The sequence below is a fragment of the Danio rerio genome, chromosome 21 (assembly GCF_049306965.1).
Source record: "Danio rerio strain Tuebingen ecotype United States chromosome 21, GRCz12tu, whole genome shotgun sequence".
NCBI lineage: Eukaryota > Metazoa > Chordata > Actinopteri > Cypriniformes > Danionidae > Danio > Danio rerio.
The window spans coordinates 2,575,491-2,591,434 of record NC_133196.1 but is presented as its reverse complement, the minus strand read 5'-3'; the positions used below and the strand labels follow the sequence as shown (position 1 = coordinate 2,591,434).

The 15,944-nt window shown below is 34.7% G+C and overlaps 1 protein-coding gene across 2 annotated transcripts in view; it reads left to right on the top strand.

Annotated features, from left to right (window-relative positions):
* The window catches only part of wdr7 (WD repeat domain 7), a 191,620-nt gene that overhangs the window by 17,275 nt on the left and 158,401 nt on the right, over window positions 1-15,944 (top strand). For both annotated transcript variants that reach the window (XM_073935611.1, XM_073935610.1), the window contains exons 6-10: window positions 180-256; window positions 1,214-1,333; window positions 3,623-3,768; window positions 3,922-4,024; window positions 15,526-15,676. In XM_073935611.1, the coding sequence (XP_073791712.1) occupies window positions 180-256; window positions 1,214-1,333; window positions 3,623-3,768; window positions 3,922-4,024; window positions 15,526-15,676 (597 nt within the window). The remainder of the gene's footprint in view (window positions 1-179; window positions 257-1,213; window positions 1,334-3,622; window positions 3,769-3,921; window positions 4,025-15,525; window positions 15,677-15,944) is intronic.

Sequence of the window (15,944 nt, the reverse complement as noted above, 5' to 3'; positions counted from 1 at the left end):
GTTTTTCAAAACGCTAACATTTTTTGTTATACCGTTATTTTAATTTATTTATTTTGAATTCTAAATATTTCCTATAATATTTATTTAATATTTAATTTATTACCTTTAATTAATTAAAACATACCAACAAAATGCTGTAGACTAATTGTGATTTTTTTTTTTGTGTGTGTGCTGTTTAGAGGACACAGTGGTGGCAGTTTCAGTCACTGGTATTCTGAAGGTGTGGATCATCACTGCTGACGTCAGCAGAATGCAGGTGAGTTGTTCAGTCACACATCAGTAAACACACTTTGAGAATTTGACCACTACAATTATTATGTACAATGATATTAAAGTATTACAAATTCTTAATTTTATTTTTCTTTTCCTATATATTTAATTTAAAAAATAAAAGTTATTTATTTATTTGTTTATTTTTCATTTTTTATATTTATTAATTTTTTTCTTTTCTTATATATTTAATAATAATAATAATAATAATATATATATATATATATATATATATATATTTTTTTCTTATATATTTAATAAAAAAAATATATTTATTTATTTATTTATTTTTCATTTCTTATTTATTTAAAAATATTTATTCATTTATTTTTCTTATATATTTAATAAAAAATATTTATTTTATTTATTTATTTTTCTTTTCTTATATTTTTAATTTAAATAATATTTATTTATTTTTTTCATATGTATTAATTTAAATAACATTTATTTATTTATTTATTTTTCTTTTCTTATATATTTAATTTAAAAAATATTATTTATTTATTTATTTATTCTTCTTTTTTTTTCCCTGTATAGAGTGTATGATGTAATTTGTTAAAATAAAAATTATTTATACACATGTAAAGATTTTTTACATAAATATACAGAATGTTTTTTTATTTATTTATTTGGCCTTGTATGCATGTGTCTGTACAACACAAAAATAATAATCTTTTTGTCTGTGTTTACATTTATGTATGTGTGTGTGTGTGTGTGTGTGCATATGCATATGTGTGCGGTCAATTGGGTGTGTGTGTGTGTGTGTGTGTGTGTGTGTGTGTGTGTGTGTGTGCATGTGCATGTGCATTTGTGGGTGTGTATGTGTGTGCGCATATGTGTGTAATAATTTGGGTGTCTGTGTGTGTGCGCGCATGTGCATTTGTGGGTGTGTATGTGTGTGTGCGCGCGTGCATATGTGTTTTACGGGTGTGTGTGTGAGCAGGATCTGGACCCAGTGTTTGAGGAAGAGTCGAAGCCGATCTACTGTCAGGGCTGTCAGAGCATTTCTTTCTGCACCTTCACTCAGCTCTCACTACTGGTGGTGTGCTCCAAATACTGGAGGGTGAGTGTGTCTGTGTCTCTGTGTGTGTGTGTGTGCTTGTGAATTAGTGACAGGGCTGAACAATTTTGCATTATCATTCTTCAATAAATACAAATGAGTCAACATTGAGTGACTTATTCGGCATCTAGTATAAACGATAATCCAGTTGCTTTTGTTTAAAGTGCAAACGACTGACCAGAGCATAAATGAAAGACACTCACTCATTCACTCATTCATTCATTCATTTTCCTTTGGCTTAGTCCCTCATTTATCAGAGGTCACCACAGTGTAATGAACCACCATCTATTCCAGCATATGTTTTACACAGCAGATGCCCTTCCAGCTGCAACCCAGACCCAGCCAAGGCTCAAACCAGCGACCTTCTTGCTGTGAGGCCACAGTGCTAACCACTGAGCCACCATGCCGCCTCTGAAAGATTTTATTTTTGAGACCAGACATAAACAGATTACACTAGATGCCGATTTGGTCACTCAATGTTCACTCATTTGTATTTGTTAAAGAATGATGCTCCAGCAGCATGTAACCACGGTCAAGCCTTCCTCATTATTAAAACATGTTGTGTTCTGATGTGAAATTGACTGCTAGACAAGATTTTTATTACAAGAGCTCAGCGTATCCCCAGGACATTTTTTGTAAAGGAGACCTATTATGCAAAAAGTCACTTTAATAAGGGGTTTAAACGCAGATGTGTGTCAGCAGTGTGTGATTTTAACCAGCTCCTAATGGTAAACTGTATTAATTGTATTGTTTATAATCAGCCTTGATAAAAACAGTCTGCAGAAACACTTTAATTGATGTTCTCCCTTTGTACGTGTCATCAGAGGGGGGAAAGCCCCGCCTGCTAGGGACCATCTCTTCCTTAGGCCCCGTTTACACTAATGCGTTTTAGTTTGAAAACGCATAAGTTTTGCTACGGTTACGCCATCCGTCCGCACTACGCCGGAGTTCTCGAGCGCCGAAAACGGAGCTTTTTGAAAACGCCGGAGAGACCGTTTTCATTCTAAAACGCTGCTGCTCCGTCTCAGTGTGGATGGGGAAAGACGGAGACATCTGAAAAGGGAGGCGGGGCTGCAGACGTTCGCCTATCTGATTGGGGCTTTTCCTCAATATTAAGTAGCCCACACACAGTTCAGTCTCGCATCCTCTTCTTGTAAGTTCAGACTTCGCAAGTTTGATCAAGGCTGCAGTCTCTTCTTCTCAGTTTGATACGGAAAAGAAGACTATACCGAGGACACGGGTAAATCTTTAAAGGGAACAGTGTACTTTATAACTTCATCCACATCACCTTGGCTTCGTTGTTTCACTTTCTCAACAATAAAATGTAAACATGATTTAAGGAACTGCCTATTTTCATTTTAATATTAGCAACTTAGACAGCAGAAATGTTGAGGCGTCGTGCTGCATATATGAGCGTCATCTTCACTGTGTGGATATTTATAACAAAACGGAGCCGATAACAACTGCCTCCTTTCAATTTCAGTGAAAATACGAAACACAGCCTCTCTTTAGCTGAATATCAGTTTTAATAATCGATAATTATAAAAGTATAACATACAATAAGTTTATACATTGTAGGAAATAAAGACGAGCGATCAGTCAATGTACCTGGATTAATCATTGACTTATCTTTGTGCTTAACCAAAACATGTTACCCGTGAACAAGTAACTTAATAGATTCCAATGACCAAAGTCAGAGAATTGGCCTATGTCGTTAGATAAAGACAACAACATGAATGAAATATCACGTTTAGCAAATATAGTGAGATTAGATCCAGCGGGAGATGCGTGATGAGCAGTCCGACAAGCAGAGCTCTCATCTGGGTAGAAATGCTGGAGCGCTTGCCCGAGAGTGTGTGTGTGTGGTCACGTGATGTGCGTTTTCAGCGTTTTGGTGTGGACGGAGAGCAGTTCAGAAACGCTGGGTAAAACGCGAGTGTGGACGCGGATCGTTTTCATTCTACAACGCCGTTTTAAAACTAAAACGCACTAGTGTAAACGGGGCCTTATAGACGAATTACCAGCCTTCGTCACACATGACGTCACACGGGCCCCCGGTTGCAAAAAGAGACCGGTGGCAATAGCAAACATGTCGTGTTGTGCAGTAGAATGTTGTTGTTCTCATTCTGAAAGTCTTGATAACACTCATCCTGGAGTTTTTCCTGTTATTGTTTCAGTAAATAGGAGTGTAGAATAATCATTTGTTGTACTCTCTCATTCATTGAGCTCTGAGTTTACCTACTATGACCACTTCTGCTGCTGAGAAACTGATGAAGATGATCTGTGCTGCAGGTGTTTGATGCGGGGGATTTCTCTCTGCTGTGTTCGGTGTCGAGTGAGAACAATCAGTCGTGGGCTGGAGGAGAATTCATCGCCGCTGATAAAGTCATCATCTGGACTGAAGACGGCTGCAGCTACATTTACAAGCTACCGGCCAGGTAAGAACGCTAGTACACCTGCTGTAGAGCTATACGAATGAATGAAGTGTGTGTGTAAATAACTACACACTCAATGACTGACGTACTTAAAACAAAAACAAGTCACTGTTTACTGTGGTGAATGACTAATTGTGTGCGTGTGTGTGTTTTCAGCTGTCTGCCAGCGAGCGAACACTTCCGCAGTAATGTGGGAAAAAAGTCTGAAGGTTCAATCCCTCCTCTGGTGTACAGTATAGCGGACCAAGCAGACAAACAGGTCAGACACACATATACATTCTCCCTCTCACACACTCTCTAGTACACACATAACGTGTATATATTTTCTCACACACTCATTCTCTGTCACACTCACATAACACACCTAAACACACACACACCCACGCTATAGTACAAACTCCATGTGTATATATTCTCTCTCTAACACACACACACACACACACACTAGGGATGCACCGATCCCGATACTTGGATCGGATATCGGTTCGATACTGTATATTTTCGGGTATCGGTCAGCTGGTGGGGTGTGGTTAGCTACCACGCCTCCTTTTTCAACGGGTACATTTTCATACGACTTAACTCATACGAAATAGCCACTAAACTGACAAAATGTAACATAGTTACATATCTTCGTGAGATCAGCTCAGTGTGCAGGGCTTCCCACAGGTTTGAAATATACTTGGTGGTTTTCCCGCAGCACAGAAATTGTCAATTACATGCGACAAACAAAAAAAGAAAAAGATTTTTAACTATGCTATTTAGGAGACATGTGCACCCACTGACAGGTAAAGGGTGCTCTGTTCTTGCTCTCTTTCTCTCTCAATTTAATTCAATTCAATTCAATAATTGCTTTATTGGCATGACAATTGTTACAAATGTATTGCAAAAGCAGTTATAAAGTTTACATAAAAAGTAACATACATATATAATAACAAAACAGTACACACAGTAAATAGTAGTTGTAGCAACAAAAAAGATGATATTTATATATAATAATTAAATAAAATATCAACAATACATCATATTATTCAATATATCACATTAATATTCAATATATTATATTATTATTCAACATTAATTATTCATACAAATCAATACAAAAATAGATCAGAATAAACTTTTAGGATAAAACAGTAATAAAAACAATAATAATCAGTATATTTACAATGATACTCTCTCTCTCTCTCTCTCTCTCTCTTTCTCTTTCTCTCTCTAAAGTTGCTATATTGGAATGACATCATTTACAGTAGTCAAAGCATTTTAGATATATTAAGTATGTAATATATTAACATTATTAACTTAATTAAACAAGCAGCAAATGAGAAATAAATATCAGAAAAAATGAATAAAAATAGACATTATTGCAAAAAATTATAATAATTACTAGAATAAAAAAGATTTATAGATCTATAGATATAAAAATAGATTATTTAAATTAAGCAAATTAGTTGATTAGCCGTTTCTGATGGTGTAAAAATATTTTGCAGCCATTATAAATGTCATTTTGTTCTCTCTGGGTATAAAGTTTATCTAAGTCGTTTATTAAATGATTAATTATTTGACGTTTCTCTCGCGGCTGTGTGCGCAGACATGGTAATGAAAAAACGCACACAAATAACGGCAACTTTAGAATGCGAAAGTAAAACCTGAATTCTGGACATTTTAGGAGATTCAGAAACTACGGTCGGATGCATTCTGGCAGAAAAGGCGCGTTTCAGAGTGTCTGCAGATCACGTGAGAAATTCTGTATGAGTGACAGATCGCGCGCACACACAGAACGAGCAGAGCGAAAGAAGATTTTCCACTGGTTAATCGATCACGAATGTTTAGTTTTCTTGGATTGATACAAAAAATGTAAAAGGATGATAATAAAAGTATAATTCATGTGTCACCACCAAATATACCTGGGCGGCCCGGACAAGTAAAGTCTATGTGTGGGAAGCACTGATGTGGTATGACGCTATAGATGACTTCTTTCTCTCTGAGATGGCTGTCAAACTGACGCTGACTCAGGCTTCTGCATGGGATGAAATTAAGGGTGCTTTCACACCTAGATTTTTGTTTCAGAACCTGTCTCATTTGCTTAGTTAGCGTGGTTCGTTTGGCATATGTGAATCCAGCAATCACGCTCGGAATCTGCTCCAAATCAATCGCTCCGAGATCGCTTGAATAAGGTGGCCTCGGCTTGATTGAAACAAACTCCGGAGCGGATTGATTGTAGTGAGGAAGCAATACGATTCAAGCCCGGTTATATCACAGTGTTTTATGGATATGTAATAGGCAAACGGCTATATGAAGAGAGAATTATGAGTAGGGCAGAAGGTCATTCCAAACATCTCAAGTCTCGCGGAAGTTTCAGAAGTCGCCCGCAAATGCACAGAGACTCCCGGATGCCCGCAAACGAGTGATAATCTCCCGGAAATCAAGCATCTCCATCCCCGTCCCCAAATACGTTGCGCACCTTTCTCACCCCTCCCCCCTGTATCCCTCCTCGCTTTTCATGCTGCGTTCACACCAGATGCGGAAAGCGCGTCAAGCGCGAGTGATTTACATGTTAAGTCAATGCAAACGCACAAATAGACATCCTGCGACGCGCTATGCACGAATGCCGCGTTGCGAATAATGCGAATTGCGCGAATGACGCGTTGCGAATGGCGCGGCGCAAATTGAGTATTTTGCACGTTTGGCGCGCTTGACCTGCGTTTCGCGCGAATCGCTTGAGTTCAAAAATCTGAACTTCAGCAGACATTCGCGCCGCGTTAACCAATCAGAAACTTGCTCTTGTGGGGGCGTGATTGTGACGTAGAACCTGTTGATGGTGTCCCGGGGGAAATCCACCAGCCGACACCGACAACAAGTCATCAAACTGGGCTTGGCTCAGTCAGAAGCACCGCTGAAAGCCTCTGTCATCCAGGTTCACTTTCTGGAGGAGTTTGAGCTCACAGAGCTGGATGCACCTCTGAATGGATGTATTGGACTCAGACACGGCCCTAAACATATCAACGCTGTTTTTCAGTCTTCATAAAGCACATAAACACTGTTATTTTCTTCATAAAATCCATGTTAGCCATTTAGCTATTAAGCTAGAGTCACCGGGCAGACAGAAGCCCTGCCCATCACGCGAATCCGCGTCTGTTCTGAAGTGAGTTTGACACGCGATTGAAGCGGGGTTTGACGCGCGAATGTAGCGAGTAAACTCAAATGTTCACACGGCTATTTACGCGCGAATAGCATGATTTATCCGCGCGTTCCACGTTTGGTGTAAACACAGCATTAGACACGTTGCGCGCACCTTGTCAAACACCACCAAACCAAAACCTCCTCTGACAGCTGAGCGGGACTCTGCTTCGGAACAACTAAATCAATTCACAGGTGTGAAAGCAACCTAAGTTTGCCATTGCACAATTGGAACAGCAGTATATTTTATTGAAAAATTGCAGCTCACAGAATCATCTCGCGGGGCGCATTACATTTGTTTGCAGGCCGTACGTTTGACACCTCTGATAAAAGCAGACCATGTTTTACGGCGAGTTTTGGTGAGGGAATGTTTATTAAGTAAAACTGGCCTCAGACAGTTTAGTTCAGTCTGCTTCAAACCTGCAGGAAATTATCAGGCTTTGCTAAAATGCTGATTATTTTACCAACGACTAGTGTCAATAGCGGCAGCCTATTGCAGTTCTAAAAGAAAAATCTATTTTTAAAAAAAGGAAACATAAGCTGGACCATAACAGATCAGTGTCATAACAAATGCTTAAATAATGTAGCCTAGTTTATTAAGTCAATCATGTTTACTAAAGAAGATCTATTATTTAAGTTTATCACCAGAACTACTGCATTATGTTAAAAAGAAAAGAAAAAAAAAACAGCACAATATTGGGGTCGGCTCCGTATCGGTCGATATTCAGATTTTTGCTATCAGGATCAAAACTGTTCCAAAAAAATGGTATCGGTACATCCCTACTCTCTAGTACACATACCATGTGTATGTATTCTCCCGCACACACACTTTCTCTCTCTCTCTATTTCTCTTTTTTATAACACACACCTACATGTACGTACACACACACACACACTTTTTTAAACAGGATTTATTTATTTATTTTTTGTGCATCAAAGTTTCTTTGAAAATATGAAGCATATTAGAAGAATGATTTCTGAAGGTTCATGTGACACTAAAGGCTGAATGATGATGTAAAATGATGCAGAAAATTAAATCGCAGAAATCATAATTTAAAATAAAATCAAAATACAAAACAGCAATTGTAATATGTTAAAGAATGTTAGAGTATTGCAAATATGACTGTGTTTTTGGCAGTGTTGGGTCATATATTAGTCTTATATATATTAGTCGCATGCAGTGTAAAAATTAATCGCATCCAAAATAAAGGTTTTTGTTTTGACATAATTTAAGTGTGTAAAATATGTTTATTTATTATGTATATAAATGCACACATATATCTGAGAAAGCGTTTTATTATTCGATAAATGTAAATGATACAAAATCTATATACATTTAAATATCTATGTAACAATATTGTTTTGTTTTTAATGTGTCACATATACACACTACATTCACCGGCCACTTTATTAGGTATAGCTATCCAACTACTTATTAACGCACATTTTTAATCAGCCAATCACATGGCAGCAACTGAATGCATTTAGGCATGTCGACATGGTCAAGACGATCTGCTGCAGTTCAAAGCGAGCATCAGAATGGGGAAGAAAGGGGATTTAAGTGACTTTGAACGTGGCATGTTTGTTGCTGCCAGACGGGCTGCTCTGAGAGAAACTGCTGATCTACTGGATTTTCACGCACAACCATCTCTAGGGTTTACAGAGAATGCTCCGACAAATAGGAAATATCCAGTGAGCGGCAGTTCTGTGGGCGCAAATGCCTTGTTGATGCCAGAGGCCAGAGGAGAATGGCCAGACTGGTTCCAGCTGATAGAAAGGCAACAGTAACTCAAATAAGCACAACCGAGGTCTGCAGAAGAGCATCTCTGTACACACAACACGTCCAACCTTGAGGCGTGCTGGTGGTGGTGTAATGGTGTGGGGGAGATTTTCTTGGCACACTTTGGGTCCATTAGTGCCAATTAAGCATCAACACCACAGCCTACCTGAGTATTGCTGCTGACCATGTCCATCCCTTTATGAGCACAGTGTCTCCATCTTCTGATGGCTACTTCCAGCAGGAAAACACACCATGTCATAAAGCGTGAATCATCTCAGACTGGTTTCTTGAACATGACGATGAGTTCACTGCACTCAAATGGCCTCCACAGTCACTAGAGCTCAATCCATTAGAGCAGCTTTGGGATGTGGTGGAACGGGAGATTGGCATCATGGATGTGCAGCCGACAAATCTGCAGCAACTGTGTGATGCTATCATGTCAATATGGAGCTCTGAGGAATATTTCCAGTATCTTGTTGAATCTCTGCCATGAAGGATTACGGCAGCTCTGAAGGCAAAAGGGGTCCAACCCGGTACTAGTAAGGTGTACCTAATAAAGTGACCAGTAAGTGTACATTAATGCAAACTTTTATTTTAAATGCAATTAATCATTGCCCAGCACTAACTACAATCTAAAGTCACTTCAAAAGAACGTAATGTGTTATTTAGTCTTATTTAATGGTTTGTTAATAACATGAATTGTAGATTAAAATGAAGTGTGAGTGATAATGTGTGTCGTCCGTCCATCCGTCAGTCTCTGTGTTTCTGTGGTGTGTGTGTTTGCTCTGTTTCTGGTGTTCCCCGTCCCACTCCAGCTGGAGGAGCTGTGGGACGGGCAGTGTGTTGTGGTGTGTCTCCCTGCCTGCGTTCGGGACCCGGAGCTCTACTCTGCGGAGTTGCTTTACCTCCAGCGGCCTCTAGAGGCTCCAGTAAGACCCGCTGACGGAGATGCAGGTGCACCACAGATGGGACATCCAGTTGCACCACAGTGCAAGAGCGCACTTCTGATTGATCCTACTGGATTGTTTTTCACTCGGTGATATGGGCTGCATGATATCGCAATGTATTAGACATTTAGCTTTCATGTGGAATAGGTTTGCAATATGATAAACAAAATATGATAAACCAGATGAATTGAGTAGCTGCTTCTGGAAATATTATGTCTTGTTTTTGTAATGTGAATAACACTAAAATAAACAAACAATATTTTGATTGTTATTAAAATTTATACTATACACACACACACGCACACACACACACACGCACGCACACACACACACGCACACACACACACACACACTCATATATCAATATATTACATTTTTTAAATTTATGAGTATATCAAGTAAATAATGAGCATAATATTTGTTAATATTCATCACTATTTTTATTTATTCTTATTCTCAATTTTTTGGATTTTGTTAATATATTTAGTTTTTCTAATTTATAAGTGTATATAAATATGTAATATATTTATTTATATGTAAAATAAATCATGCATAATATTTGTATATTTTAATACATAATATATTTATTTATTCTTCAGATATATTTAGACAAGGTCTTATTCAATGTCTTATTTTTATACATTTGTATTTATGTAAAATAACCATAGCATTGCTTGGTTTATTTAAATACAAATACAATATTTTTACAAATGTATGTATTTTAAAAATGGGAGTAATATGTAAATAATGATAAAGTATTCATAATAATAAAAATTGTATTGTTAGTTTAAATTGTAACACATTGGTAGCATAGTTAAAAAAATGTTTATATATATATATATATATATATATATATATATATATATATATATATATATATATATATATATATATATATATATAWTTTTTTTTTAAGTAATTTAATAATTTAATAAAATTAAATAAAAAATGTATATGTTAATAATAAAAAAATCAAAAAAGAATAAAAATAAATTAATAAAAAAATAATTTAATTTTTTTGCATATTATCAACATTTAATTTTTTTAATTTATTAGTCTTTCAAGTAAATAATCACAATAATATTTGTAAATATTCATTACAATTTTTCTTTATTCTTATTTTTTTGATCTTGTCAATATATTTTATTTGTATAATTTATAAGTATGTTATTTATATGTAAAATAAATAAATATTAGACAATGTCTTATTCAATTTTTAATACATTTAAAGTTATGTAAAATAGTCATAGCATTGCGTAATTTATTTAAATAAATTTTTATAAATGTATTTTTTTTTTACAAAAATGTGGGAGTTTTCTTTTTTTGTAAATGTAAGTATTATGTAAATAATGGCAAAATATACATGACATTTTAACAATAAAAATGTTTATTAATTAATAATATTGTTTTTGCACTCATCAATGTAATTAATTTCAATAATTCATAAATATGTAAAATAATGCCTAATATTTTAAGATTTATTACTATTATTTTATATTATTATTAAATAGTTTACTAAAATGTCATAATTTTTTTAAAATTTTATAATGTTATAATTATGTAAAATAATGCACAGTATTGTTTGATGTTTTATTAAACTTATTTATTTACATAAAATGTTTTAAATGCATTATTAATCTACAAAATTTGTAAGGCTGAACAATTAGAAATTTATAAAAATATATTTAAAGATAGAATATATATTTTGCAATATATACTGTATACTGTTGTGCAGTAAAGAATATTAAAAAGTATTGTACCTAGGAAAACGTGTATTATTTTAATGTAGTTTGTGCTGTACTGTTTCTGATGAAGAATAGAATAGAATTTATTTTACTTTAACATTAATATCTTCATTTGACAAGGTATACAGTCACGCTTTTATTTTGACAGACAGGCAGAACAGACATAAATATGCTATCGACCTAATGCATGAAAATTAAGCTAAAATGTGATGATAAAATGCGCTTTTATTTTGATATATCATGCAGTCCTGATTATAAATCATATGGAAGTTTTAAGAAAATTCAATTATTAGGTAAAAAAAATCTGAACATGATTGGATGTCCTGAGGGGTTCCTGTGGCGCACCTGCCTCCGTTTTGCTGTCCCTCACTCTGATTCGCTAGTCTCATGCTCCTCCCACTAAAAATGACCAATCATTGACTCTCGCTCCCTCATTGGTCTTCACACAGTGAAGATGCATGCAAAGTCCCAGAGCTTCAGCTTCTGCCACTTCTACTCGACAAATAAAGCTTCATGTTGCTGATTTGGTCTTTTTAAGATCTGAAGCATTATTTAACAGGTGTTATATTACCATTTGTGACTTTCTCTGGATGCTCTTCAATCTTTTCAACTCAGCATTTTGTGTGTTTCAAGTGTGCAGGTGTGCTTTTAGCATTTTTTTACTGTTTGGGTTTAATAAGAAAACATATAATTTACAAATATTAGTAATTAATGCTTAAATGGAGAGTTCATTTTAAATGAAAATTCATGTATTTTTATTTTAAAATATTTTATTTTAATCAGTTAAAAATAAAATAAATTGATAAGTTTTCATGGCATTCTTGCATTGTTTAAGGTTGAATAAAATGTTACTCTCCTGAATTGAATATTTGTTTTATTCTACAAATGTGTGATAACATTTCGTCCAAATTTCTAATCTTTCACAGATTTTCTTTTTCCTTGAAAATTATTTGTCAGAAGAACAAATGTTTAATTTATTCTAATTAAAATGTGGGTTATCATGAAAATAGTCATTTTTTTATATCATTTAATGCAATAAAAGCTTAAAATGACCACATTTGTATTTTAAATTTACAAAAAATGTGGTCAGTAGTTTACAAAATTAAAAACGTTTTTTTCAACACATTTCTGCACATAATAGTTTTAATAACTCATCTCTAATAACTGATTTCTCTTTGCCATGGTGACAGCACATAATATTAGACTAGATATTTATTAAGACACTAGTGTTTAGCTTCAAGTGAGTATTTAAAGGCTTAACTAGGTTAATTAGGGTAAAGGTAGGGTAATTAGGCAAGTCATTGTATAATGCTGCATTCACACTAGATCCGGATGAAGTGTCAAGCGCGAGTGATTTACATGTTAAGTCAATGCAAAGATGCGAATAGACATCTTGCGGTGCGATACTCGTGAACGAAATTGCACGAGTTGAGCATTTTGCGCTTTTGACACGCTTAAAATTTTTTTACGCAAATTTGTTGGAAAATCTGAACTTCAGCGGACATTTGCGCCTTGTTAACCAATCAGGAGCCTGCTCCTGTAGGGGAGTGATTATGACAGTGCCTGTTGTTGGTGTTCCGAGGTGAAATCCTGCTGCCGACACCTCCAGGTATAGTTTCTGGAGGAGTCGATGAACTCACAGAGCTGGTGCACCTCTGAAAGGATCTAGTGGACACGGTGCCTAACAAATCTATGCTGTATTTCAGCCTTCCTAAAGCACAAAGCACAGCTACTCTCTCAATAAGATCCATGTCAGCCATTTAGCAACAAAGCTGGAGTCACCGGGCAGACAGAAGCCCTTCCTATGGCGCAAATCTGCTTCTAACGGATGATCGAATGACGCGACTAAACTCAAAATGTTTACACGTCTCTTTGCACGCGAATAGCGTGATTTATTTGTGCATGCCACGTCTGGTGTGAACACGACATAACAGTGGTTTGTTCTGTAGCCAATCCAAAACAAATATTGCTTAAGGGCACTAATAATATAAATATATATATATATATATATATATATATATATATATATATATATATATATATATATATATATATATATATATATATATATTTTTTTTTTTTTTTTTTTTTTTAAATTTATTTTTTTTTTTTTAATGCTTTTATTCTAGCAGAAATAAAGCAAATAAGAGATTTCTCTAGAAGAATAAAAATATTATAGGAAATACTGTGAAAAATTCTTTGCTCCTTTAAATATCACTTGAGAAATATTTGAAAAAGAATAAAAGTTTTACACGAGAGCGAATAAGTTTGACTGACTGTATATAAAGACATACAGTTATTTCAAGATAATTTATCAATTCATTATTTTTTAAATTAATATTTTTATTAAAGAAGAATTTAAGTCATTAATTATGTATTTTATATTGTTAAATCAATAAACGAAATATAAATAAATAAAATGTAAAAAATAATGCACGTTTAATGGCCTTGGTGTTTTTTTTTCTGTTGTTGCTCTTCCGTTTCTTGCTGGTTTTTGTGTGTGTGTCATGTTTATTTAGCATGTTTTACCTTGTTTGTGTGTGTGGACTAACTAATGTGCTGTGAGTGAGTGTGTGTTAATTCAGGAAAGCTCATTGGAGGAACTTTGCACTGTTGTCAATGTAGGATTCTTTGAACAGTTCAGAGGACATACATCATTTACATTTTACATTTACATTTAGTCATTTAGCAGACGCTTTTATCCAAAGCGACTTACAAATGAGGACAAGTAAGCAACTTACACAACTAAGAGCAACAATGAATAAGTGCTGTAGGCAAGTTTCAGGTCTGTAAAGTCTAATCAATACTTTATTCATCACAGTTATACATATATCAGTCTAAAAATGCTCATTTCCACATCTGTTCATGCCACTCCAGACACCTGACATCTTACATTCAAATATTATATATCAACATATGCCAAACCCCTTATTAAATTAAAGGTATACCAATATTGCACTGTAAATGCAAAGCAGTTTATAACACCAAAACAATTTGTTATTATTATTATCATCATTATAGTATTTATAATGAGATAATGTGAGCTTAGCTTGATGATTTTGTCAATAACAGCTGATGTGCTGTTTAATAACCTAAAACTAGACTCCATTATGTAAGCGATTACATAGTTATTGTAAATGATAATTATTTGATTATTTATATGTAAGATTATGACAAACATAAATAAATTATCTTTATGTATGATTTCATGGCCAATTTAGACTGTAAAAAGTATAAATTATCAGGAATATTATTTAAAAATCTGTATTTAATTTTTTTGTTTATGTTTCTACTAAGTTTCGAACTGTACTGTTAAATGTGTTATGTTTCCTTTATATTCATTTATTTTAATCTAATTTTAAAAATTTTTATTTATTATTTTCGATCTAAAATAGTTACTTGAATTAATGACGTTTTTATTTTAATTAATTGCTATAATTAGTTTTATTTATGTACTCTGGTATTAAATTTTGAATTAAATATTAAATAATATTGTGTAGTCCAATTTTTTTCTTTTAAAAAAAGCTTTTAGCATCGTATGGTTTTATTTTAATTGAATTAATTTGATTTTATTTAATTTTAACTTTTTTGTTTTTTGAATTTAGAACCTTTATTTATATATTAAATTATATTTAATTATTTAAAATATAAAATTGTACTATTTAATTTTTTTTGCAAATATTGAATTTATAAATGGATTTACACGTTAATCTTATTAATTATCATTTTATTTGAATAATTAATTAATCATTATGATTTTTAGCGTCTTATTGACCTTATTTTACTTTAGAAAGTGTTTATTTAGATTTTTCCATAAAACTTTTTACTGAGCCCAGCACTGTCCTTGAGGAACCCCAGTTTGAAGACCCCTGATACAGACTAGCTTTTCCTCATTGTGGTGAAAACACCCATTTGTCTCCAACGCATCAGTAAAACGGCTGATGTTTGTGTACTTCAGCCATGTACCAGCATGAGCAGAGATTTCCCTCGTCTCAGGAAACAGATGCTCATGTCTTATCAGCTTTAGCTGCGTCATGCATTCATCTCTCAGATGTTTCCCAGAGTTCATAGCGGCTTCGGCTGATGTTTTTGTGTGTTTGGTCCTTCACAGCTCCTCATCTGTCCGCCAGTCACACGCTTCTTCTTTGGCCGCAGAGAGCCGTTTCACAAGCTGCTGATGCAGGGAGATTCTGCCGGACGACTGACGGTGTGGAGCATCCCAGACGCATCACCACCAATACAGCAGCTCACCTCCGCTACAGGTACAACAACAAAACTACACACAACACATCACCACTGATACAGCAGCTCACCTCCGCTACAGGTACAACAACAAAACTACACACAACACATCAGCACCGATACAGCAGTTTACCACCACTACAGGTACAACAACAAAACTACACACAACACATCACCACTGATACAGCAGCTCACCTCCGCTACAGGTACAACAACACAACTACACACAACACATCACCACCGATAAAGCAGCTCACCTCCGCTACAGGTACAACAACAAAACTACAC